The 24057-nt window shown below is 41.5% G+C and overlaps 1 protein-coding gene across 1 annotated transcript in view; it reads right to left on the bottom strand.

The window, feature by feature from the left end:
* Nucleotides 1–22434, bottom strand: part of LOC122922777 (collagen alpha-1(XXVI) chain-like) — a 52350-nt gene extending 29916 nt beyond the window's left edge. The window contains exons 1-3 of the mRNA XM_044273501.1: nucleotides 22149–22434; nucleotides 19988–20047; nucleotides 7249–7310 (exon numbers count right to left, since the gene is read on the bottom strand). Of these exons, the coding sequence (XP_044129436.1) occupies nucleotides 7249–7310; nucleotides 19988–20047; nucleotides 22149–22434 (408 nt within the window). The remainder of the gene's footprint in view (nucleotides 1–7248; nucleotides 7311–19987; nucleotides 20048–22148) is intronic.
* Between the last annotated feature and the right edge of the window lie 1623 nt (nucleotides 22435–24057).

The raw sequence follows: 24057 nt of genomic DNA, 5'->3' as shown, positions 1-24057 counted from the left end.
AGGCCGCCACAAATAGCTGTGCGCTGGCTCGGCTGTTTCCGTCGGGCCCATAAAAGTGAATGGGAGCAGTGGCTGGTCATGAGCAGTGTGCTCCCAGTCACTTCTATGGGCAGACCGCTTGGTGGTGGCCGGACCGGTGTCCTACAGCCACCACCTTGCGGGGCTCCTTTACTGATATAGGTGGGACCCACATCTATAAGACAAGCTATATGCGCCCATTGTCTGAGATAAGACAATCCCTTTAAGTTTTACACAGTGAAAAATATCTTTGTTTTACCATTTTCTGAAAGCCATATTTTTGCAATTTATGGGGTGATTGTCTTATGTAGGAGCTTGTTCTTTGCAGGATGAGGTGACAGTTTGATTGGTACCATTTCGGAGTACATAGGCTTTCTAGATTGCTTGGCATTAGACTTTGTTTTGGCACTGTTTTTATTTTTAATTTTTTAAGGCATTCATCTGAGGGGACAGATCGTGTGATATTGTTATAGAGCAGCGATAGCTAATTTATGTCTGTTTTTATTTTTTTCTGTTATTTATAATTTTATATGACTTTATTATGAGAAAGCTGCGTTTTTTTTTTTACTTGAAACCTAGGTATCCTACAGTTTAATACTAAAAAAAATACAACTAAAGCACAACATGAAACAAAAAATACTGTATTTTTTTACATTTATGTCTACGGAGCTGTGTGAGGACTCATTTTTTGAGGGGCCGATCTGTACTATATTGATATTGTATGTTGGTGTGTGCATGACTTTTTTTTTAGCAATGTTTATTTAAATTTTTGTAGCATGCAATCATAATTGTGATATAAAACTACAGCATGTTGCAGGAAAACTACGACTCCCAGCAGGTCCTGAAGGTTTGCATCCCACAGGGCATGCTAGTGAGAAGCCTTCTCTGAGCTGTTTATGAGAAACCAGTGACTGAATTCATTGTGCTGCCACTAGGGGGAGCACCTTGCATGTGAATATACAGTATATCTTTATACAACCAGATTCACATAGTGGAGGCTGCAAGCAGAATATTATCCAGTAACTAAAGTATATACTGTTTTGTGAAGGAACAGGAAAATTTGAGGCTCTGTATAATAATAATAATAATAATAATAATAATAATAATAATAATAATAATAAAAACTCTGACCCCCATAAAGAATTTTGGAATTATTTTATTAAATACAATAATATTATTTCTATATTTTTCTGCGCTTAAGCATCCCCATAATCAATGCATTATCCCAAACCATCAGGAATATTATTTATTAGCCAGGGTTATCAATGGTTGTCAAGGGGACCCATTTTGCAGTCTTCAGTGTGGACATTAATTTACTCTGATTCCATGTGAAATAATCTGAATGTTATCTAATTAAAGCTCGTTCAAAGGGTTATACCCATCCCACCATCAATGTCAGACAAGTGCGAATTCCACCTCTGGAACCCGCACCTATCTCAATTCCTTGCTATGGAAGTTACGAAAATAGCCATGCAAGCAGCTATTTTCGGAAGATCAATGGTGGTGAATGGAGAGCGCCCCACGTATGCACTGCCACCTCTCCATTCACTGCTATGGGATTGACAGAAATATCCGAGCCAGATCTTATCGATTTCCGGAATTCCCATAGCAGTGAATGGAGAGTGGCCGCAGTGCACTCTTATTCACTTTGAAAGGCCCGTTCTACAGATAGGAGGGAGTCCCAGAGGTAGGATCCACATAGACTCCATTCATTTCTATGGGAGCCCTGAGAAGACAGCAAGTATGCATCCCTCTAGTTTTACAAGAGCTGGAGTGCCAGAGGTTGCCTACTCCTGTCCTGGCGATATGCCATCAATGTCTGAGATGGGAATAACTCTTTAAGTGCTCATGCACATTGCATTGTGATGTACAGAGAATCTTACGGTGGCACACAGACTGACAATGGTGGTTGTCATACTGGCTCTGTGTGCTGCCATATGGGGATCTGTGCACATGGCTCTTCTATATGGATAAAGCCTAAGGCCCCTTTCACACGGGCGAGTATTCTGCGCGGGTGCGATGTGTGAGTTGAACGCATTGCACCCGCACTGAATCCAGACCCATTCATTTCTATGGGGCTGTGCACACGAGCGGTGATTTTCACGCATCACTTGTGCGTTGCAGGAAAATCGAAGCATGCTCCTCTTTGTGCGTTTTTCACGTAACGCAGGCCCCATAGAAATGAATGGGTTTGCGTGAAAATCGCAAGCATCCGCAAGCAAGTGCGAATGCGGTGCGATTTTCACGCACGGTTGCTAGGAGACGATCGGGATGGAGACCCGATCATTATTATTTTCCCTTATAACATGGTTATAAGGGAAAATAATAGCATTCTGAACACAGAATGCATAGTACAATAGCGCTGAAGGTTTTTGGTGCAGAAACACAGCGGCGAATAATGCAAGCAAAATCTGTGCAGGAAATCTACATAGACTACACTGCTGATTGCATATCCCATAAGGGTGGGCTCAGTCGTGGTGGATCTGCTGCAGACTTAGGCTGGTTTCACACGGGTGTTGCGGATTGGGGCCGGATGCGTTCAGAGTGCGTTCAGTGAAACTCGCACTATTTTTCAAGCAAGTTCAGTCAGTTTTGTCTGCGATTGCGTTCAGTTTTTTCCGCGCGGGTGCAATGCGTTTTGATGCGTTTTTCACGAGTGTGATAAAAAACTGAAGGTTTACAAACAACATCTCTTAGCAACCATCAGTGAAAAACGCATTACACCCGCACTTGCTTGAGGATGCAATGCGTTTTTCACGCAGCCCCATTCATTTCTATGGGGCCAGGGCTGCGTGAAAAACGCAGAATATAGAACATGCTGCAATTTTCACGCAACGCAGAACTGATGTGTGAAAAACAAAGCTCATGTGCACAGACCCATTGAAATGAATGGGTCAGGATTCAGTGCGGGTGCTATACGTTCACGTCACGCATTGCACCGCGCGGAAATCACGCTCGTCTGAAAGGGACCTTACCATTGCAGATTTTCATGCTGCAAATCCACAGCGTTAGGCCTCTTTCACATGAGCGTGACGGATCAGTGAAACTCGCTCCATTTTGCAAGCAAGTTCAGTCAGTTTTGTCTGCGATTGCGTTCAGTTGTTTCCGCACGCGTACAATGCGTTTTCCACTGAAGCCCCATTCACTTTTAGGCTGCGTTCACACGGGCGAGATTTCCGCGCGGGTGCAATGCGGTAGGTGAACGTATTGCACCCGCACTGAATCCGGCACCATTCATTTCAATGGGGCTGTGTACATGAGCGTTTTTTTTCACGCATCACTTCTGCAATGCTTTAAAATCGCAGCATGTTCTATATTCTGCGTTTGTAACGCAGCCCTGGCCCCATAGAAGTGAACGTGGTGCAAGTGCGGGTGCGATGCGTTTTTCACTGATGGTTGCTAAGAGATGTTGTTTGTAAACCTTCAGTTTTTTACCACGCGCGTGAAAAACGCATTAAAACGCATTGCACCCGCACGAAAAAAAATGAAAAACTAAACGCAATCGCAGACAAAACTGACTGAACTTGCTTGCAAAATAGTGTGAGTTTTACTGAACGCATCCTGAGCCAATCCGTCACGCCTGTGTGAACCCAGCCTTATGGGGCTGCGTGAAAAATGCAGAATATAGAACATGGTGCATTTTTCACGCAATGCAGAACTGATGCGTTAAAAAAAACTCTCATGTACGCATCCATTGAAATGAATGGGTCAGGATTCAGCGCGGGTGCTATGCGTTCACTTCACGCATTGCACCCGCGTGGAAAACCCGCTCATGTGAAAGGGGCCTTAAGCCTCATTCACACGTCAGTGTTTAGTCAGTGATTTCTATTAGTGATTTTGAGCCAAACCCAGGTGTGGCTCTAAACACAGAACAGGTACAGATCTTTCCCTTATACCTTATGTCTGTTGAGGCTGCAATCCTAGTTTTGGCTCAGAATCACTGATGGGAAAACACTGACGTGTGAATGAGGCTTTATACAGTTCAATCAAACTAGGTGAGTTTTTAGGAAATTTCATCCACATGCTGCATTAAAAAAATGCAGCGGAAAATGACCCGTGGTGCAGATTTGAAAACTGCAGACAATTTAAAGGGGTTGTCTCATCATGGACAATGGGGGCATATCGCTAGGATACGTCCCCATTGTCTTATCGAGAACGGAGCCCCGCAAGTGAAGGAGGGCGCAGCCTCCCTTCATTCATTTTATATGGGGCCGGCGAAAATAGCCGAGCGCTGGATCGGCTATTTCTGTTGGCCCCATAGAAATGAATAAGAGCGGGGCCGCGCATGCGCGGTACACTCCCATTCACTTCTATGAGGAGCTGACTTGGTGGTGGCCGGACCGGAGTCCTCCAGCCACCACCTTGCGGGTCTCCATTCTCTATATAGGTGCGGGTCCCAGCAGTGGGACCCGCACCTATAAGACAATGGGGGCATATCCTAGTGATATGTCCCCATTGTCTATGATGAGACAACCCCTTTAAGCAGCAGATCTCACCCCTTGCAACTCAGAGGGTGAAATTCACAGCCTTCTCCGTGTAATTCATGTGTTTTTTGTTGCTGTATTTGCTGCGGCAAAACCTGCTGCAGATTTTTCAGCTGTATTTTATGTCCCATGTGGATGCATCTTAAGAGGTCCGAAAAGGTCTCACTGCCGCATAAGAGGAGACGATTACTGCCTCCAGATTTTGTTTGGTCCAATTTCTTCATGTTATGCTAAATATGATGAATGCACCAGACTGGCTACTCTGATGACATCATACCTGTTTGCACATTACATGTGGCGTATACATACTAAGCTTTTACGGGGTGAAACCCTGGCTATTTTACCAATCCCATTACCAGCTTTCCTAAGGAGCCACGACATGGCAAGAGGTTGAAAATACACAAACATTACTTTATTAAAAGTGACATGTCGTACCTTACAATTATAGTAAACTCAAATAGCATTTGTTTTATCAGCTTCACTGTGTGGGCATTCATAGACTAATGAAAACAGACTTAAATCAGTTTAAGTGTTTCCTTTGCTTTTGCCAAGTGTAGTAATTTGTGATTCAAGTATAAAGTAGGTTTGACTGATTAGAGTGGCCAATGTTAATAAAGGGAAATCCAAAACTTGCCATAAGTGACTGCTTGAGAAGAATGTGTCAAACTAAATTAAACACGCATAAGAAAAATACATATTTCCCAACACGTTGGTAAGTGGCTCACATGTTAAACTCAAGGATATGTAATGGTACATGGAGGCGTTGGAGTAGGTTCCAGAGCATACAGTTCTGTAGTCCTAACATCTGGGGGGATCCTACTGTTATAAATACGTTATACTACTTACGCAGGGGTGCACCTAGTCTTTCTGTTGCCTGAGGCGAAAACTAAAACTGCGCCCCCCGTACTGTGAAACCTGTACCCTGTTCAATCCCCCGCTGCTCCAGAACCAATGCTCTGTTGGTCCCCGCTGGTCTCTATTTACTTCCCTGCTGTAAATGCACATAAACGTGCACAAAATTGTTGGTACCCTTCCGGTAAAGAAAAAAGAACACACAAAAGTTACTGAAATAACTTGAAACAAGTAATAATAAAAATTTACATAAAATCAGCTAATAAAACTAGACATTGATTTTGAATTGTCGTTGAAAAGAATAATTAAAAAATATTAAACTGGCCTGGACAAAAATGATGAAATTATTAGGAACATATTAAACTAAGGTGTGTCTTGTAATTAGCATCACAGGTGTTTTCAAATTTGTAACCAGTCAGTCTGCCTATTTAAAGGGTGAAAAGTAGTCACTGTGCTGTTTGGTATCATGGTGTGTACCACACTGAACATGGGCCAAAGGAGAGAGTTCTTTCAGGAGATTACAATGAAAATTATAGACAAACATGTTGAAGGTAAAGGTTATAAGACCATCTCCAAACAGCTGGATCTTCTCGTTACTACAGTTGCACATATTATTCAGAAGGTTAGGGTCTATGGGACTGTAGCCAACCTACCTGGATGTGGCCGCAAGAGAAAAATTGATGACAAATTGAAGAGACAGATAATGCGATTGGTAACCAAAGAGCCCAGAACAACTTCCAAAGAGATTAGAGGTGAACTCCAAGATCAAGGTACATCAGTATCAGATCTTTCACTGTCTAAGCCAAAGTGACAACCGAGGAGGAAACCACTGATAAAAGCAAATCAGAAAAAAACTGGAATTTGCCAAAATGCATATTGACAGGCCACAAAGCTTCTGGGAGAATGTTCTTTGGACAGATGAGACAAAACTGGAGCTTTTTGGCATGTCACATAAGCTCTATGTTCAGAGATGCAAATATGAAACATACAAAAAAAGAGGCTTGATTATGTTTTGGAGCTCTTCTGCATCTGGCACAGGGTGTCTTGAATCTGTGCAGGGTACCATGAAATCTCAAGACTATCAAGGCATTCTGGGGAAAAATGTGTTGCCCAGTGTCAAAAAGCTTGGTCTCAGTCTCAAGTCACTGGTCCTCCAACAGGATGACCCAAAACACATATCTAAAATCATTCAAGATTGGCTAAGAACAAAGCATTGGACTGTTCTGAAGTGGTCTTCTATGAGCCCTGATCTAAATCCTATTGAACATCCGTGGAAGTTGCTGAAACATGCAGTCTGGAGAAGGCATGCTTCAAACCTGAGACAGCTGGAGCAGTTTGCTCATGAAAAGTGGGCCAAAATACCTGTGGACAGGTGAAAAGGTTTCATTGAAAGTTACAGAAATTGCTTGATTGCAGTGATTGCCTCAAAAGGTTGCACAACAGAATATTAAGTTAAGATTACCATCATTTTTGTCCAGGCCAGTTTAATTAGTTTATTGTATAAATTATTCTGTTGAACCACAATTCAAAAGCAATGTCTGATTTTCATTAGTTGATTTTTGGTAAATTTTTATTTGTATTACTTTTGTCAGTTTTGACCTCAGCAGTGATGCTAGCATGTTTGGCACAAAATCGCTGAGGTAGTAATTAGCTGCAGTTGTCATGGGCATGTACAGCATGTCTTCGCAGCAGGGAAATAAAAGGAGACCAGCAGGACCTCCAAAACAGCGAGGATTATTTTTTGTCAACATTCTGTTGTTAGAGAATTTGTTTAAAAATCAGATGAACCCTGTAATTGTAGATGTTACAAGACCATAGTAAAGTTTCTATGACAGCAGAATACTCTAATATACTCTTTTGTCATGCTGATTTGGTAGAAACTGGGCATATTTACCTTAGCTTCAAGGCTACTTATCCTCTCTGCTATCGACGTCAGTCTTGTACAATTCATGCATTCTGAAAGAAAGTAAATAGTTACAGGGTTGGTATGGTTGGAAAAAGAGACCGGTCCATTAAGTCCAAACTACTTTTTTGATCCGGATGAAGTAAAACAAATCCTACAGTATGAGGAAGAGGCCAGTTGCTCCATATTAAGGGAGAAAAAGTCCTTCCCTACTACAAATCTGGTCATCATAATCAGGGCCGGTTTTAGACAAAAGGTGCCCCTGGGCAAAATCAAAAGTGGGGCCCCAAATCTTGTAATAATGTACTAACAACACAGTTACATTCTGTTGATTTCCTGCGCTCCCTCACAGATTTACACCCCGCAAAGCTCCTCACACAGTTCTTCACCCTCATGGCCCCAGATTACACCACATGCCCCCTTCCCTTCACAGCAATGAGTTCCCCTTACTCACGGCATCTGAGAGTGTGAAAAACCGGAAGTGCGGGATTCCTCTTCAGGCACGCTTTCCCCCAGAGGAGATCAGGGAAAGCACCCTGTTCTAAAAATGAGCAGCCTGTACTAGGCTTCCAGGCTCATTGTTAGTATATCCCAGTTCAGGCCACTAGATGGCAGCACTGAACTGTGATAAAGTGATTTCTATACAGAATAATGGAGCAATTTATATCTGCTGATTGTAAGTTGTGGTCTACTTGGGGGACTTAACAAAAATAAAAAAAAGTTTTAAAAATTTAAAAAAAAAACATAAAATAAAATCACCCCATTCCCCAAAATAAAAATAACAAAAAAATATATAATTATGGGCATCTCTACATGTGAAAGCGCCCATACTATTAAAATATTTAAAAAAGTTAGCCCATATTGTGAATGGCGTAACAGAACTTTTTTAAAAAAAGGTTGTTTCGAGTTTTTTTCATCACTTTATCTCCCAAGAAAATTAAATAAAAAGTGATCAAGTCATACAAAACCCAAATAGTATTGTCAAAAATGACAGATCGTCGTTCTACATTAAGGGCAAAAACCTTAACCACTGGGCCGTAGAGATCAATGCTAAGTCAGTGCTGAAAAACCTCATAGAAGTTTCTCTTCTATTAAAAACAGCATAGAAGTTGCTCTTGTATTATACAAGAGAAACTTCTATGAGGTTTTCAGCATAAACTAAGTATTGAGCTCTATAGCCCAGTGGTTAAGGTTTTTACCTGTAATGTAGAAGGTTGTGAGTTTGTATCCCCACAGAAACATTTTAAAAATACTGGTTACATAAGTTAAAAAGGTTGGTGTAGGCTAATACAGGTGTTATTTGATCATATTTTACGTTTTGCTTAATCTTTTTTTCTCAATAAAATCTAATTTTTACTGTTGGGAACACCCTGTATATTTAAGTTTTATTTAGCCTCTATTTAAAAAAAAAGTTCCTGTAAGGATTTGAACTTACAACCTTCTACATCAAGGGCAAGAACCTGACCCACTGGGCTATAGTGCTCAATGCTTTGTCTGTGCTGAAAAAAACTCATAGAAGTTTCTCTTGTATTATACAAGAGAAACTTCTATGAGGTTTTTCAGCACTGACAGAATTGAGCCCACAGAGACATTTCAAAAATAGAGTTCAAATTAGATTTATATACACACACAGGGTGTCACTAAGCATAATGACAATGCTTGGGAATACTCCTTTCATGTTCATAATACTGACTCCATATATGGACACATGCATATATGGAGTCAGAGCAGGGACTCCTAAGCTGGAAAATTCCCCATTCTGGAGTCCCGACTGTTCAACCTTCTGTGATCTGCCAGGCGGACTGAAGCAGGGGGTCCCTTAGAGGATCGGAGCCCTGGGCAATTGCCCAGTTTGCCCCCCCGCTCTAACGCCGACCCTGATCATAATAAATCCCTAGTACCAATAACCTGCAATTTTGTTTACATTAAAGAAAGGCATCACAAGAATCACATTTTCCTCTGGCAGAGAGTCTTACTGCTCTTACAATAAAGAATCCTCATTTATGCTGATGACGAAACCTTCTTTTTGTTCTAGACATAGAGGATGTTCTCTTGTCATGGTTACAGGCTTACATATAAAAAGATCATCAGAAGTATTGCTGTCTATTCATACATTGTAATTAGATCTTCCCTCAGCCATCTTTTCCCAGAGTAAATAACCCAAAGTTTGATATTTTGTCTTTTGTTAAGGAAGCAGATGTGGATCCACTATGTCAGAGATTTGACTTGGGTGTACTCCAAAGGACATTGCCTAAGTGCCCCTCATGGTCTTCACCTTTTATGTCCTATACCGGGATCTGAACTTCGCTGAGGCTGATCCCTCTTGGAATAGTCCCTTTTTATTTTCTACTGACCTGTGGATGTCAAAAGACACCAGTGTGTAGCACCAAGATTTCAGGCAAAACCATGAAACCATAGTCAGGGATGAGCTAGGGTCAGGGCAGGCTGCATACAGCAAGTTACATCTGAAAATCAATCCAAGGGTAGCAACCTATATAGGTTCTTTAACTTACAATCTCCTTTACTCCAAGCAAGAAATATATCTGGGACATCTGTTTTTGCACACAATACTGCCAATTACTTGTTGTGTTTTTATAGTTCTGTCATAATTAAAATGAAGTCGAGAAAAGAAAAAACAAAAACAAAAAAAACAACAATGTTCAACATCTGGAAGTTGTACACTACGTGTATTTTTTACCACATGAAAGATAACCTAGGGCGCTTTAATACTGCACATGACGACTGGCTGGGAACATTTTTGACAACTTATTTAATGTGCTTTTTTTTTTACAGTTAGATGAATGTTCTACAATTTCTACAAAGCTGGATGAAATTGATCTAGGATATTTAAACATGATCTAAAAAAGTTTTTTTATTTTTTTAATAACCAATGATGAATCTTAGTGGCTGCAAGTCAATTTAATAGGCACCTCACATATTGTACATACAGTCCTGGCTGCAGGCACCATGTTGTAAAGCAGGAAGCGCTGAGCAGATTGATATATACAGTATATAGCTTTGTGGGAAAAGATTTAGTAAAACATGTAATTTATTCAATTAAATTCCTGCTCTTTCTATGCTTAGGATTCCAGCCAGTCCTATCAGTGATTGACAGCTGTCTCAGTATGCACTTTTATACAGTGAAGGTGGTCAATCACTAAGTAGAACCACCCACACGACTCTTAGACACAGAAAGATCAGAGATTTAAATAAATAAAACACAAGTTATATTGAATTTTTCCACCACAAAACTACACTCATTGACAAAAAAATACCGCACCAAGAAGGAGTTGTTAGAGTTGAATGAAATTTTCTATGTGTGATGATATATGTAAGTGATTATAATATTAGGGTGAAAGGATACATTTATTGGAGAAATCTGTATAATTGAAAAGAGGCTCTAGTTCTCTGAGACCTCCATACTCAATCACAACATCTGTTGGATCCCAAACAAAACATGGATTTGTCACTCCAAACTATATGGTTCCAGTCTGAGGCAGTCCAGATTTCTAGCTCACGACACCACTGTACTGTAATTGAAGCCGGTGGTGGCTGGCTGTCAATGGCAGGCCATGTAATGGGCGCTGTGACACCAAATCTCCTTCTGCTAAACACCTGGAAATTGTTTGTGCAGAGGCCGAAGGTTTGTAATTAAAGTGCGACACATGTATGGATGGTGGACATCAAAACTGTGGGAGCTGCTCGTGCTTGTCAGTGGATCAATTGATCCTGTCAACTGGTAGTCTGGGCAGTTTACAGTCTGTTCGCCCTGTGTGTGGCCTCAATTAACCACTGCACCCAACACCTCCTAAAAACTAGGTTAAAGTGGCCTAGATGACAGGCAATTCATCAAAACAACCATTCTGCTTCTCAATCCAGCGATGTGCCCCCTCTCAAAGTTTGTCAACTGAAAAATGCCTTCATGTGCATTATAGAGGCATGTCTAGCAGTCAGTGACCTCTCACCAGGAAGCCCACTACTCAAAACCATCCCCTGAGAGCCTTATTAAAGGGCATCAGGAAGCAGTTTGACACTATCTTGTGGCAAGACTCAGTTTCTAATGAGGGCTTGGATTTTTTAAGCAATTTGACAGAAAAAGACTCATTGTAGTCAAAATGTCACATTCTTGGTGAATAAATTAGGAATTGCATTGAAGACATCAAATGCTGCAGTAATTCTCCCAAATCCTTGATTATCAGGGGCCTGCTGGGCTAAGGCCTAACACTGCTGGTACCACCACTTCATGGACTGTCCAATTTAGACCTAACAGTAGTGGTGTTTAATTTTGGATATAGTGTGATATAGAGTAGTGTTGAGCACGAATATTCGAAAATCGAATTTTTATTGCGAATATCGCCACTTCGAGAATTCGCGAATATATAGAATATAGTGCTATATATTTGTTATATCGAATATTCAGCATTTTTTTCCATCTGCTTCTTGCTTGTTGGCCAATGAGAAGGAAGCAATGTCAAGTTCACAACAATACTTAGTGCACCAATCAGTAATCTGTAGTCAGACCTGCCAAAATATGAAGTTGCACGTAGTGCAAAAAAATATTCTAATCACTGCAGATTAGCGCAATCGCGAATATATTGGAGCACCTGACTCTATCTGCATATAAAGCTATTGTAATGTTCTGCCGTGCCAACCATTCTCTCCCGTCTCAGGAGAAACTCATGAAACTTCTAGCAGCTTGAAAAATGTAGCCAAAGTGACCCACGCGTTACGAATTTGCATTATGCGATTTTTACATTGCCGATTTTTCACATTCAATAAAATAATCTCGAATACTCGAATTTGCGAGTATATGACGAATATTCTACAGAATATTCATGAAAGATCACAAATTCTAATATAGCCCCTGCCGCTCATCACTACTAATGAGACCACATCTGCCTGAGACATAACTACATGCCGATTTTTACAGCAATCCAACATTTCTTTCTGACATAAAACATTATTCAAAATTCTGTTCGTAGAAACACCTCTGGCACATTGTGTTGCATGATCGCCACTTACACGATCACATAGCTCCGTTTTTGTGCCCTCTGCGGCCTAAATGTGCTATCATGGCCTACAGCATCTCCGAAGTTGTCTCCCATCGAGCCCATCTGAGGTGTCATTGGTTAGCAACTGCAAAGGGATCTGCCAGCAGCAGCCCATAATGAATGTGCCCGAGTGCATGGCAGAAGATTCCTCGGGCCTCATTTATAGCATGTCAAGGCATGTAAGTGTGTGTATTTCTGGTCATGATGCTCATACTCAATACTGAATAAATCGAGATGTTCCTAATATGTTTTTTCTTTTCATTTTTTATAATTTGCATATCATTAGTACATCTATCGATCCTGTGACTTCCATAATTCCTTCTTCATATTGTGATCTGTGCATTGAGGAGTCTATATAAACTAATGTTATAAATATGTTAACTTAATATAGGTCACTGACCAGATCTGCCTCAAGGAATCGCCACATGGTGTGGTCGTGATGCAGTCATGAAGCAGTTAGGAACCGCATCATCTCATTTTCCAATAAAAGTCAATGGGAAAATACATTTTTGAGATAGACTTGGCACTTTTCAAAGTTGTAATGACTGCACCTGATTGACCGCACATAAGAGTGCGGAATATGTTTTACCACAGGTCATTATTTGAAGTTAGTCAGAAAGCTAACGAATCAGGAAAATTCACAGTTCACAAAATAGTGGCAGCCGAAAAACATGCCCTAAATGCATAATTATGCATGCGGATAAAGCAATATTGTAGGTGCACAACCAACAATATAAAGACAAAGAGGGTGCTACACAACCATACCTAATGTAATATGAAGCAAGGACAAGAAAAAGTGGTATGACAATATAAGTGAGCACACCTACCAAGTAGTACAAACACAATAATCTTTTATTCAATCACAAAAAAAACAGAACAAGTACAAAAAAGCATAAAAACACTTAAAAACATGTTAAACACACAGGAGGGCCGTTCTGGCTAATTCTGGCTCTTTACAAAGGATGCTGCCATGCGCAGTAATCACCAAGTAATTCACCAGCGTGTGCGAAATACTTCCGGCAGGTTTTTATGCTTTTTTGTACATGTTAACCCTATGCAGGTGCACATTGCTATGGCGAAATACAGATACAAACGCAAAAACACAAATGCAATCGCACTGTGCAAACCAGCACTCTGCCCTTCCTCTATGCTGGATGTTGAATGAGGCATTGGTGTACATTTTGGCCAAAGCGTAATAAGCCACTCACCACGTCAAGGTCGCCTTCATGAGTGGTCCCTAACACTAGTTCCTACTTGTTATGGGCCACGACAGCCACACAAAGTCCAGGGAGCGCAGGTACAGCATGCACGCCAAGCACACTCTGCTTTTAACCCTGTCCGGTGCCATTACAGCTTTCATTGGATCCAAGGATGCAAGTACCAACATGCATGCTGAGCCCACTATATACTTCTCCTGGAGCCAAATGGCTACTGGTAGGTGCTATATAAGCAGACTCAGTTTTATACTGACTTTAAAACCAGCCTCCAGGGCAGACTAACTGGTCAGGTGTGCATGACTGCATGGAGATCGCCACGCCTCCAATATACAAACCGGATTCCAAAAAAGTTGGGACACTATACAAATGGTGAATAAATACTGAATGCAATGATGTGGAGGTGCCAACTTCTAATATTTTATTCAGAATAGAACATAAATCACGGAACAAAAGTTTAAACTGAGAAAATGTACCATTTTAAGGGAAAAATATGTTGAATCTGAATTTCGTGGTGTCAACAAATCCCCAAAAAGTTGGGACAAGGCCATTTTCACCACTGTGTGGCATCTCCCCTTCTTCTTACAACACTCAACAGATGTCTGGGGACCGAGGAGACCAGTTTCTCAAGTTTAGAAATAGGAATGCTATCCCATTCTTGTCTAATACAGGCCTCTAACTGTTCAATCGTCTTGGGCCTTCTTTGTTGCACCTTCCTCTTTATGATGCGCCAAATGTTCTCTATAGGTGAAAGATCTGGACTGCAGACTGGCCATTTCAGTACCCGGATCCTTCTCCTACGCAGCCATGATGTTGTGATTGATGCAGAATGTGGTCTGGCATTATCTTGTTGAAAAATGCAGGGTCTTCCCTGAAAAAGATGACGTCTGGATGGGAGCATATGTTGTTCTAGAACCTGAATATATTTTTCTGCATTGATGGTGCCTTTCCAGACATGCAAGCTGCCCATGCCACATGCACTCATGCAACCCCATACCATCAGAGATGCAGGCTTCTGAACTGAGCGTTGATAACAACTTGGGTTGTCCTTGTCCTCTTTGGTCCGGATGACATGGCGTCCCAGATTTCCAAAAAGAACTTCGAATCGTGACTCGTCTGACCACAGAACAGTCTTCCATTTTGCCACACTCCATTTTAAATGATCCCTGGCCCAGTGAAAACGCCTGAGCTTGTGGATCTTGCTTAGAAATGGCTTCTTCTTTGCACTGAGGAGGTGGTGATGGTGAGTACAATAAAGGAATTCAAGAGGGGCCTGGATGTATTTCTGGAGCGTAATAATATTACAGGCTATAGCTACTAGAGAGGGGTCGTTGATCCAGGGAGTTATTCTGATTGCCTGATTGGAGTCGGGAAGGAAGTTTATATTCCCCTAAAGTGGAGAAAATTGGCTTCTACCTCACAGGGCTTTTTTTTTTTTTTTGCCTTCCTCTGGATCAACTTGCAGGATAACAGGCCGAACTGGATGGACAAATGTCTTTTTTCGCCCTTATGTACTATGTTACTATGTTACTGTAGAGTTTCAGCTGGCAACGGCGGATGGCATGGTGGATTGTGTTCACTGACAATGGTTTCTGGAAGTATTCCTTAGCCCATTCTGTGATTTCCTTTACAGTAGCATTCCTGTTTGTGGTGCAGTGTCGTTTAAGGGCCCGGAGATCACGGGATCCAGTATGGTTTTACGGCCTTGACCCTTACGCACAGAGATTGTTCCAGATTCTCTGAATCTTCGGATTAGGTTATGCACAGTTGATGATGATAGATGCAAAGTCTTTGCAATTTTTCGCTGGGTAACACCTTTCTGATATTGCTCCACTATCTTTCTGCGCAACATTGTGGGAATTGGTGATCCTCTACCCATCTTGGCTTCTGAGAGACACTGCCACTCTGAGAAGCTCTTTTTATACCCAATCATGTTGCCAATTGACCTAATTAGTGTTAATTGGTCTTCCAGCTCTTCATTATGCTCAAATTTACTTTTTCCAGCCTCTTATTGCTACTTGTCCCAACTTTTTGGGGATTTGTTGACACCGTGAAAATTTGAATCAACGTATTTTTCCTTTAAAATGATACATTTACTCGGATTAAACGTTTGATCTGTCATCTACGTTCTATTACAAATAAAATATTGACATTTGCCATCTCCACATCATTGCATTCAGTTTTTATTCACAATTTGTTTAGTGTCCCAACTTTTTGGGAATCCGGTTTGTATACTACAAAGAAAAATATATGGGGGGTCAGCCCGCACAACCCTATGCAGGTGCACATTGCTATGGCGAAATACAGATACAAACGCAAAAACACAAATGCAATCGCACTCTGCAAACCAGCACTCTGCCCTGCCTTTATGCTGGATGTTGAATAAGGTATTGGTGTACATTTTGGCCAAAGCGTAATAAGCCACTCACCACGTCAAGGTCGCCTTCATGAGTGGTCCCTAACACTAGTTCCTACCTGTTATGGGCCACGACAGCCACACAAAGTCCAGGGCTTATTACGCTTTGGCCAAAATGTACAACAATGCCTTATTCAACATCCAGCATAAAGGCAGGGCAGAGTGCGATTGCATTTGTGTTTTTGCGTTATTTTTTAATGTCTGCTTACCCATATCTGTCATATTGTGTTGCGCTATTTCCATCAGCAATGACCTGCAAACTATGTTTCTGTTTATCGATTATGGATCTTGAACACTTTCAGTGGTTGCTGATAGACACTACTCCTTCTGATCTGGCACAAAGTCCATACACCCATGAGGTTTATCCCTGGTTTTGGCAGCAGCCAAATTAAACAGTGACACAATGGATCCACGCTTGTCTCCAGAAATGGACAAATAAATTCACTCTCTGTGTGCAGGTTATCGCAGAAGCGGAGTTTTTAATAGCGTGTTAACCATAGAGCTAGAAGATATTTAAAATTTAGCGATTGCTGAATTTAAATATTGTCCTAGACCTGGCATGATATAATCCTGCTTCCAGACCTGAGAATGAACTAATGTATGCCACCCACCCCCTGCTGGCTCATGCAGAGCACTCCAAAGCATCATCACTCATGATTGGTTACCACTCACAGTGTGTGTGTATACACACATCTACAAATCTCAGCTCAGTTGTAGCTAGCCAGTTACGCAAGAAGTATAACAGACTATTAAAATGCTACCTAATTATTCTAGAAGTGTAGGCACAGAACATTCCAAGCTGTGTTATTCCAGATTTTCTGTCTGGCACTCTATAAACACTTAAGACAGACTGCTAACAAGATATTCTCCAGCGGTGCCATGAATGAGAGATGAGTATACCAGGATATATAATACGCCACCTGTCTTCATGCCAGCCTCTTACATGTAGATTTAGGAAACCTGCCATCAAGTGATTAAAATAAACGTTTTCTTTAAAACAATGTTTCTCGGTTTCTGTTGCCAAGTGCCCGGGAAACCCTTTAGAAAAAAAAAAGGTTTAAATCCGGCTTGTGCCACCAACAGACTTGAGCTCAGATAGTTTATTCAGTGCATGACGCTTGAACAACTAAACTCTAAGTAGATAATTTACTCTTTGTTTTGCTACTGCTGTAATAGGAGCTTCAAAGACTAGTAAAAGAACTACGAAAAAACTGATTTTCCACATTGACTGAAGTAATAGTTACACTGGTAATTAAAGAGTTCATCAACTTGTATACTTGGAATAGAGGATAGGACAATGTACAGGATAATGTATCTCTTAATCTTATCTTACTTCCAGAACATTGCCTTCTTGAATAAATAAAAAAAATCTGACAAATAAAATGAAGGCTACGTCTCCCAACTAATCCATCCAGTTCTTTGTTTTGAAGCCATGATACAAAGGATGACCCATTCACATATCATCATGTAATTTCATTCCCCTTTCAGTGTTCTTACCATCAATCCTAAAAATTAATGTTTTGTGGAGATTGATCCAGACATGCTTTCAATACAAGGTAAATGTTTCCAGGTTAGTTGTGTATAATATAGTGTGTTAAAGGAGAAACTTTCATTATTCATTTTATGACCAAATTCCCAAGGGTTTAAGATAAACACTGGTCTAAATCAGCCCAATTATGAAAAAGTATCTATCTTCTGGATTCACAACCATCTTCAAAAGTCATGTGAAGACCAGTTATGGCTATTCTAGTCCAGTCTATTCTGCGCCCATTACTTCCATATGGACTTAGGATCAAATTCCCAGGGGTTTAAGATAAACACTGGTATAAATCATTACAATGACGAAAAGATATCCATCTTCTGGATTCACATCCACCTTCATAAGTCATGTGAAGACCCATTATGACTATTCTAGTCCAGTCTACCCTGCATCCATAATTTCTATTTGGACTTAGGACCAAATTCCCAAGGGTTTAAGTAAGATAAACACTTGTTTAAATCAGCCCAATGATGAAATATTATCCGTCTTCTGGGTTCAAAACCACCTTTGTAAGTCATGTGAAGACTTATTATGGCTACTCCAGTCCAGTCTACACTGCACTCACTGCTTCCATATAGCCTTAGGTCATGGGCTTGAATGAATGGATGATAAACATTCCAATAATTAATTCATACTGAATTCTCCTTGGACATCATCATGGTGAAACTGGACAAATATGTGTGGGAAACAGGAGTTTTTCATCAGCCAGGGCCGGCCTTTGGGGTGTGCGGGCTGTGCGGCCGCACAGGGCGCCATAGCAACAGGGGCGCCGGGCGGCCGACAGCCCGCCGCAAACTAAGTCTACTTACTATTTTGTTGCGGCCGCCCGCAGGCCAACTAACAGCACGGACTATAGAAAGAGTGAGGAGGGGGCGGGGCCCAGGGCCGCTCTCAGCTCCGCTCTGCTGCCTGGCCTCCTGTCTCTTTAAGAGAGCAGACCAGTGGCTGCTGGAGCATAACGCAGCTGCCGCACAGCTTTTGATGTTGCCACTGAGCTCCGCCCCCAGGGCCCAGAGAGAAGAAGGAAGGAGTGAGCCTGAGCACCAGCCAGCAGCCACAGCCTGAGCCAAGTTCCACCATAAGTTACAGGTATTTGGTAGTAAAATTTTGTACAAAGATAACAACTGGATGGATCCCATCTGCCACTGGCCCATCATGGAGTGAGAGAAATGTGCCATGGGGGGGGGGGGGATCATAGAGGACAGGGGGACAGTGTGCTTTCCTGCTACTACATCAACCCCCCCAGGGATTTTGGGGGCCATTAAAGGGCTTCTGTCACCCCACTAAACAGTTTTTTTTTTTTGTGGACTTATAATCCCTACACTGCGATTTATCCATACATAATGTGATTAATCATTTTGGTTCAGTAGATTTTGCCAAAAACGTACTGTTATAATATGTAAATTACCTGTCTACCAGCAAGTAGGGCGTCTACTTGCTGGTAGCAGCCGCATTCTGTCTTCAATCGGCGCAGGCGCACTGAGAGGCGGCCGCTCGCTCGGCCGCTCCATCCTCAATACGCCTGCGCCGATGACGTCATATATACACCCGGCGCAGGTGCATTGAGGATGGAGCGGCCGAGCGAGCGTCCGCCTATCAGTGCGCCTGCGTCAATTGAAGACAGGTACGGCGCAGGCGCCAGATTTTGAATGCAAACAGGGCCAGCAGAGAACGATCCCGTTCGCTGGCCCTGTCAATCAACATGCGGCTGCTACCAGCAAGTAGACGCCCTACTTGCTGGTAGACAGGTAATTTACATATTATAACAGTACATTTTTAGTAAAATCTACTGAACCAAAATGAATAATCACATTATGTATGGATAAATCGCAGTATAGGGATTATAAGTACAAGAAAAAAAACAAAAAAACGTTTAGTGGGGTGACAGAAGCCCTTTAAGGGTTGGACTTTAACTCCTTGCTGCTGATGTTGAGTGTGCCACCAATCATATTCCCCTCCCCCCAGCACATCAGTTACCTTTAGGAGGGGGGGGATATGATTGGTGGCTATGTGCACACTCCGCATCATCCAACTCCTAATGCCCCCCAAAATGCCCAGTGGGGGGAAGGGGGGGGGGGTGGTATGACAGGCAGGAGGGGCGATGTGTATGCGGGCCCTTGCCCATGATCTACACTAGTGTTATCTGTGGTTTTACATAGGACTGCAAGTAACACTACCACATTATTCAGCACTAGGGTAAGGGGGGGGCACAAGGTTAGCTCACACAGAGCGCCTGAACACCTAAGGCCGGCCCTGTCAGCAGCAGCAGCAGTACCATAAAATAATGGAGTTATTAGAACCATCACTGTTAGAAGGTTCCAGTTAGAATACAGACTGACAAAAAGTTCTGCAGATTGGAGCTCCCCTCCACTAGCAGGGAGATAACTTGAGGGTCTAAGCACACAATTGTATTACATATCTGTAATGGGTTTACCTGGGACATATTCATAGTTTTCTATCGGTATTTCTCATAGTCTCTAGACCTTTTATACACTTTTAGCATACTTACCATTCTTTGGTCCAGTGGTCCTGTAACTGTCCAAGTGGCTGGGCTCTCTTTCTCTGATGTCTTGACCAGATGAACAGGAGTAAATAGGAACAAACCTGCTTGTGACATCAGAGAAAGACCCTGCCGCTAGTAAGGCAGTCACTGGGCCCCATACGGGATTGCAGAATCAGCTGAGCAATGGAAGGGTAATTACTAGTGTTGAGCGAAGCAAAGGATTTGAAGTGGAATTTGGTCCGAAGTTTAGGAAACTTTGATACGCAATGAATCCAAATTTCCTCACGCTTCGTGGGAATGAATCAGTTTTTCCTAAAATGTCGGCTGCACATGTTACAACGTGAAAGTAAAAAGCCAGGGAATGCAAGATCACCCATAATACTCTACAGCCAGCCAATCTGCCATCCGTTGTGATGTTACAGCCCTATAAAACCTTCATCCTGCTCAATTTTCCTGTGAGCTGAGCATAGGGAGAGACGTGGAAAGCGCTCATGTGCTAGGGACAGTGTTGCTGAAAACAATTAATAGAATAATTTTGGAGAGGGAGATTGCAGGGATACTTATTCTGTGTCAGTTTTATTTATTTGTTCCTACTTCAGTATGTAATTCAATACCAATAAGATGGAAGCCTTTATTATTGCAGTGCCAGCGTGCCAACCAATACCATCCACTCTGTATGCCTTAGGGGGGGCAGGTCTTAATGACCATCCTCATCTTTTGCTGCCTTTATTTCTTCCAAACCGTACTTCAAAGTCTCCATGTCCAAGAAAAGTCAGCAAGATGCAGGGAGAGGAGGAGCTGGATGTCCCCGATGATATATTCTCATTGATATTAGATGATGTGGAAAGGAGAAAAAGCAGATGGCAGAAGAAGGGATCCCACCTGTAGGGCAGGAGAGCGCTGGGGTTGGAGAAGTGGGTATGCCAGAGCTGATTTATGTTCTGTGTTTTCTGTCAAAAAACCAGCAGGAGATTGCTGGCAGGAACAGCAAAAATATGCATTTTCTCACCCTCAACCTAACCAGCCAAAACCCATACCAGCAACTGCCGCTGTTTAAAGGTTCTGCTATTAGCAATGAAGGACTATGCAGAGCGGGCTTCATTATTAAATGAAAAGTAGCTATGGCTAATTGGCCACGCAGTTTTTTACCTCAGTATGGCCGTAACCCACCCGCATCACTCACCGCTCTGTGTGGTCATACCCTAAGGCATAGTGGCCTGGATATACCTGATTTATTGGTGAATTGTGATTGAATAATTAATTCGTAACGCATCAGAGAAGTTGCCAAATCACATTTTTCAAAACTTCGCTCATCTCATGTAAAAAGACTAAAATGAAGAAATAAAATGATAAAATGTTTAAAATTAACAAAGTTGCACAGGCGACAGATAGTGAATGGCCAGAAAAATGCATTTGTGTAAAAATATAAGTCTGAGGAGAACATTTATGAAATAAAAGCTTGATGTCTTCTGTCAAGTATGGTGGAGTAAATGTAATCATAAGAGGCTGCTTTGCTGCTGGTAAAGTGAGAGTTCAAGAGTATGGTATATCAAAATATCCTGACAATAGCGTTTCTTGAAATTTATATTAGGTCCAATTTGCCTAAATTTTGAAAAAATTCACTTTGGACCCAAATATGCTCCACATCCCCTGAAAATAAGTATATAACACCCTTTGGTCTCCTAGAACTCATATTTGTTTCTGAAAAGACTCAGAGAATAAATACAGGGTGGCCCACGAAAAAAGTAGTCCACCTACAGCAATAGTTTGACAAGATGAATGAGCAAGTAGATTTTTTTTATTTTTTATTTTATTACCCACAAGTCATAAAAGATACTGAAAGTGGTCCCTGTTCAGGTCTATGCAGTGTCAGACTGGGGTGCCTAGGTCCCACCAGTAAAATTTATTTTGGGGGCCCACTGTACGGATACATTTAAATATTATCTGCTCACACAGCAGCGAGATAGCGAGATGCTACAGATGATTGAATATGGGGGCCCCTGGAGCAACATTGACAAGGTAGGTCCTAGGGATAAGAGGATACTGGCTAGCATTCCTCTATACCTAGAAGTCATCTGATTGTGTCTATAATAATTAACTGGGGAGTTTCTTTAATAATCTATCAAGTTTTTTATATGAACATATAGGCATGTCGTTTGTGATACACCAACTTGCTGAGACAGTCTTCGAGTTGATTTTTGAGTGCTACTTGCAATCCGCTGCTGAATTTCATGCACAACTTTAGCCGTCCTGATCGATGAAGGCCTTGGTTTCTTCATGTTTACAACAGAGCCAGTTTTATGCGATTTCCGAACCAAACTCTGAATACAACCTTTAGCTGGTGGTTTTGTTTCTAGGTACTTGTTGGCAAAGGTCTGTTGTTTTATCTTAATTGATCTGCTTCGCACATAGCCTACCACAATCAAAGTTCGCTGTTCCAGGGAGAACACCATCTTTCCGACACAAATGGCTACTTTTATCAATCTGAATAATAAATCTTAGTTGCCCATAGCAACCAATCAGAGCTCAGCGTTCAGTTACTACAGGGCTCTGAAAAAATGAAAACTGAGCTCTGATTGGTTGCTATGGAAAACTAAGACAGATTTATTATTAGGCAGTTTGATTTGTAGATATTGGAGGTGGCCTACTTTTTCATAGGCTACCCTGTATAAGTCTTGGAAGACATAAGGAGAGAGGGATCATTTGCACATCTTCTGGGAACATATGAGAGGGGGGCTTCTGGGCAGGTACTATTTCTCATTATGGAGTCTGCCTAGTATACAAGAGATGTATTGTAGGCTAGGCAAAACTTCTCTTTGTTTCTGGGTAAAATATATGCAAATTAGCATGTCTAACATCTGGTGATATGAGAAAGTTATGCTAAATACCTCTCAAGCAGGCATTAGATATGTTAATTGAGCATTTGATTTAAGGCAACCCATCAAATGGTTTGGTCAACCATCTAATGTGTATGGGATCGTCCTGACTTTTCCCTGCCAGCAGGAAGAGCGGGAGGGGGGATTGGGCATGTTTGAGTTCAACATCCCTTGTTCACACAGGAGATACCGGTAAGCCATCACCAGAACTGTAGACATAGACTTATTTCACTCTCTCATTGAAAACAAAAGCACACACGTGTCTGTGGAGTAGATGAATGAACTACAGTATCTAAAATGTATTGCTTCCAATCGTGCTGCTTATCTCATGGGAAACAATAGGATTTGGGGGAGTGGGGTTAATAATTCAGTAAATTTGCCCCTATCATAAGCCATTTAATGGTCTAATTTCAATAAAAACAATACATGCCTTTATTTCATGTGGGAGTGTGTTTAGTTACAGAACCCTATTTAGTATAAGTCTGCCATCAAGACTTCAGTTCCATTGCATGTCTTTACCCCTATAGTAAATCACCTATACACATCATTATTGTAAAAAAAGAGTTTCTTTCCGGGGTTCATAATAAGAGCCATTGTTCTAAAATGTGCAGCATTACACGTTAGAAAAATAGAGATGAGGTGCCAAGCTAGGACATTTTGTGACATGGAAGTGTGAACCATTACTTACGCTCGTACAATCCAGCCTTTCACCTCTTTACATCCACAGCATCCTAATTAAAATCCATCAGCTTATCCATGGATGTGGTCATTTACTATAGCTGTCTGATCCATAAAATCCAGAATAAAATTTCTGCATTACAAAATTGTTCCTTACCCAGCAGGCAGCACAAGCCTGTTACACATTACGGCATAAGTGGTCTCTGTGTACTTAAGTCCTGGCAAGAGCACCTCAAGGTGGGAATTAGGAAAGATTAACAATCAGTCCTCGGTGGAGAAAAGCACACCGAGAAAGAGAACATTTTAATTAAAGTATTTAAAGCTTGGATTCTAATACCAATAGATAAAACATTACATAGCCCCATACTTTCTGAATGAACACAGAGGGGAATATTATTTAACAAGAAGTTTTTCTTATTCTTCACTTGTATTTGGCTTTACCACTAAGTACACATACAAGCAAGACTGTGTCTTTTCCAAAAACCTTGTTTGAACACTAAATCTCATACTTGGTTGGGAACC

The sequence above is a fragment of the Bufo gargarizans genome, unplaced genomic scaffold, assembly GCF_014858855.1.
Source record: "Bufo gargarizans isolate SCDJY-AF-19 unplaced genomic scaffold, ASM1485885v1 fragScaff_scaffold_703_pilon:::fragment_2:::debris, whole genome shotgun sequence".
Classification (NCBI taxonomy): Eukaryota; Metazoa; Chordata; class Amphibia; order Anura; family Bufonidae; genus Bufo; species Bufo gargarizans.
This window is presented reverse-complemented; position numbering and strand designations above follow the sequence as displayed.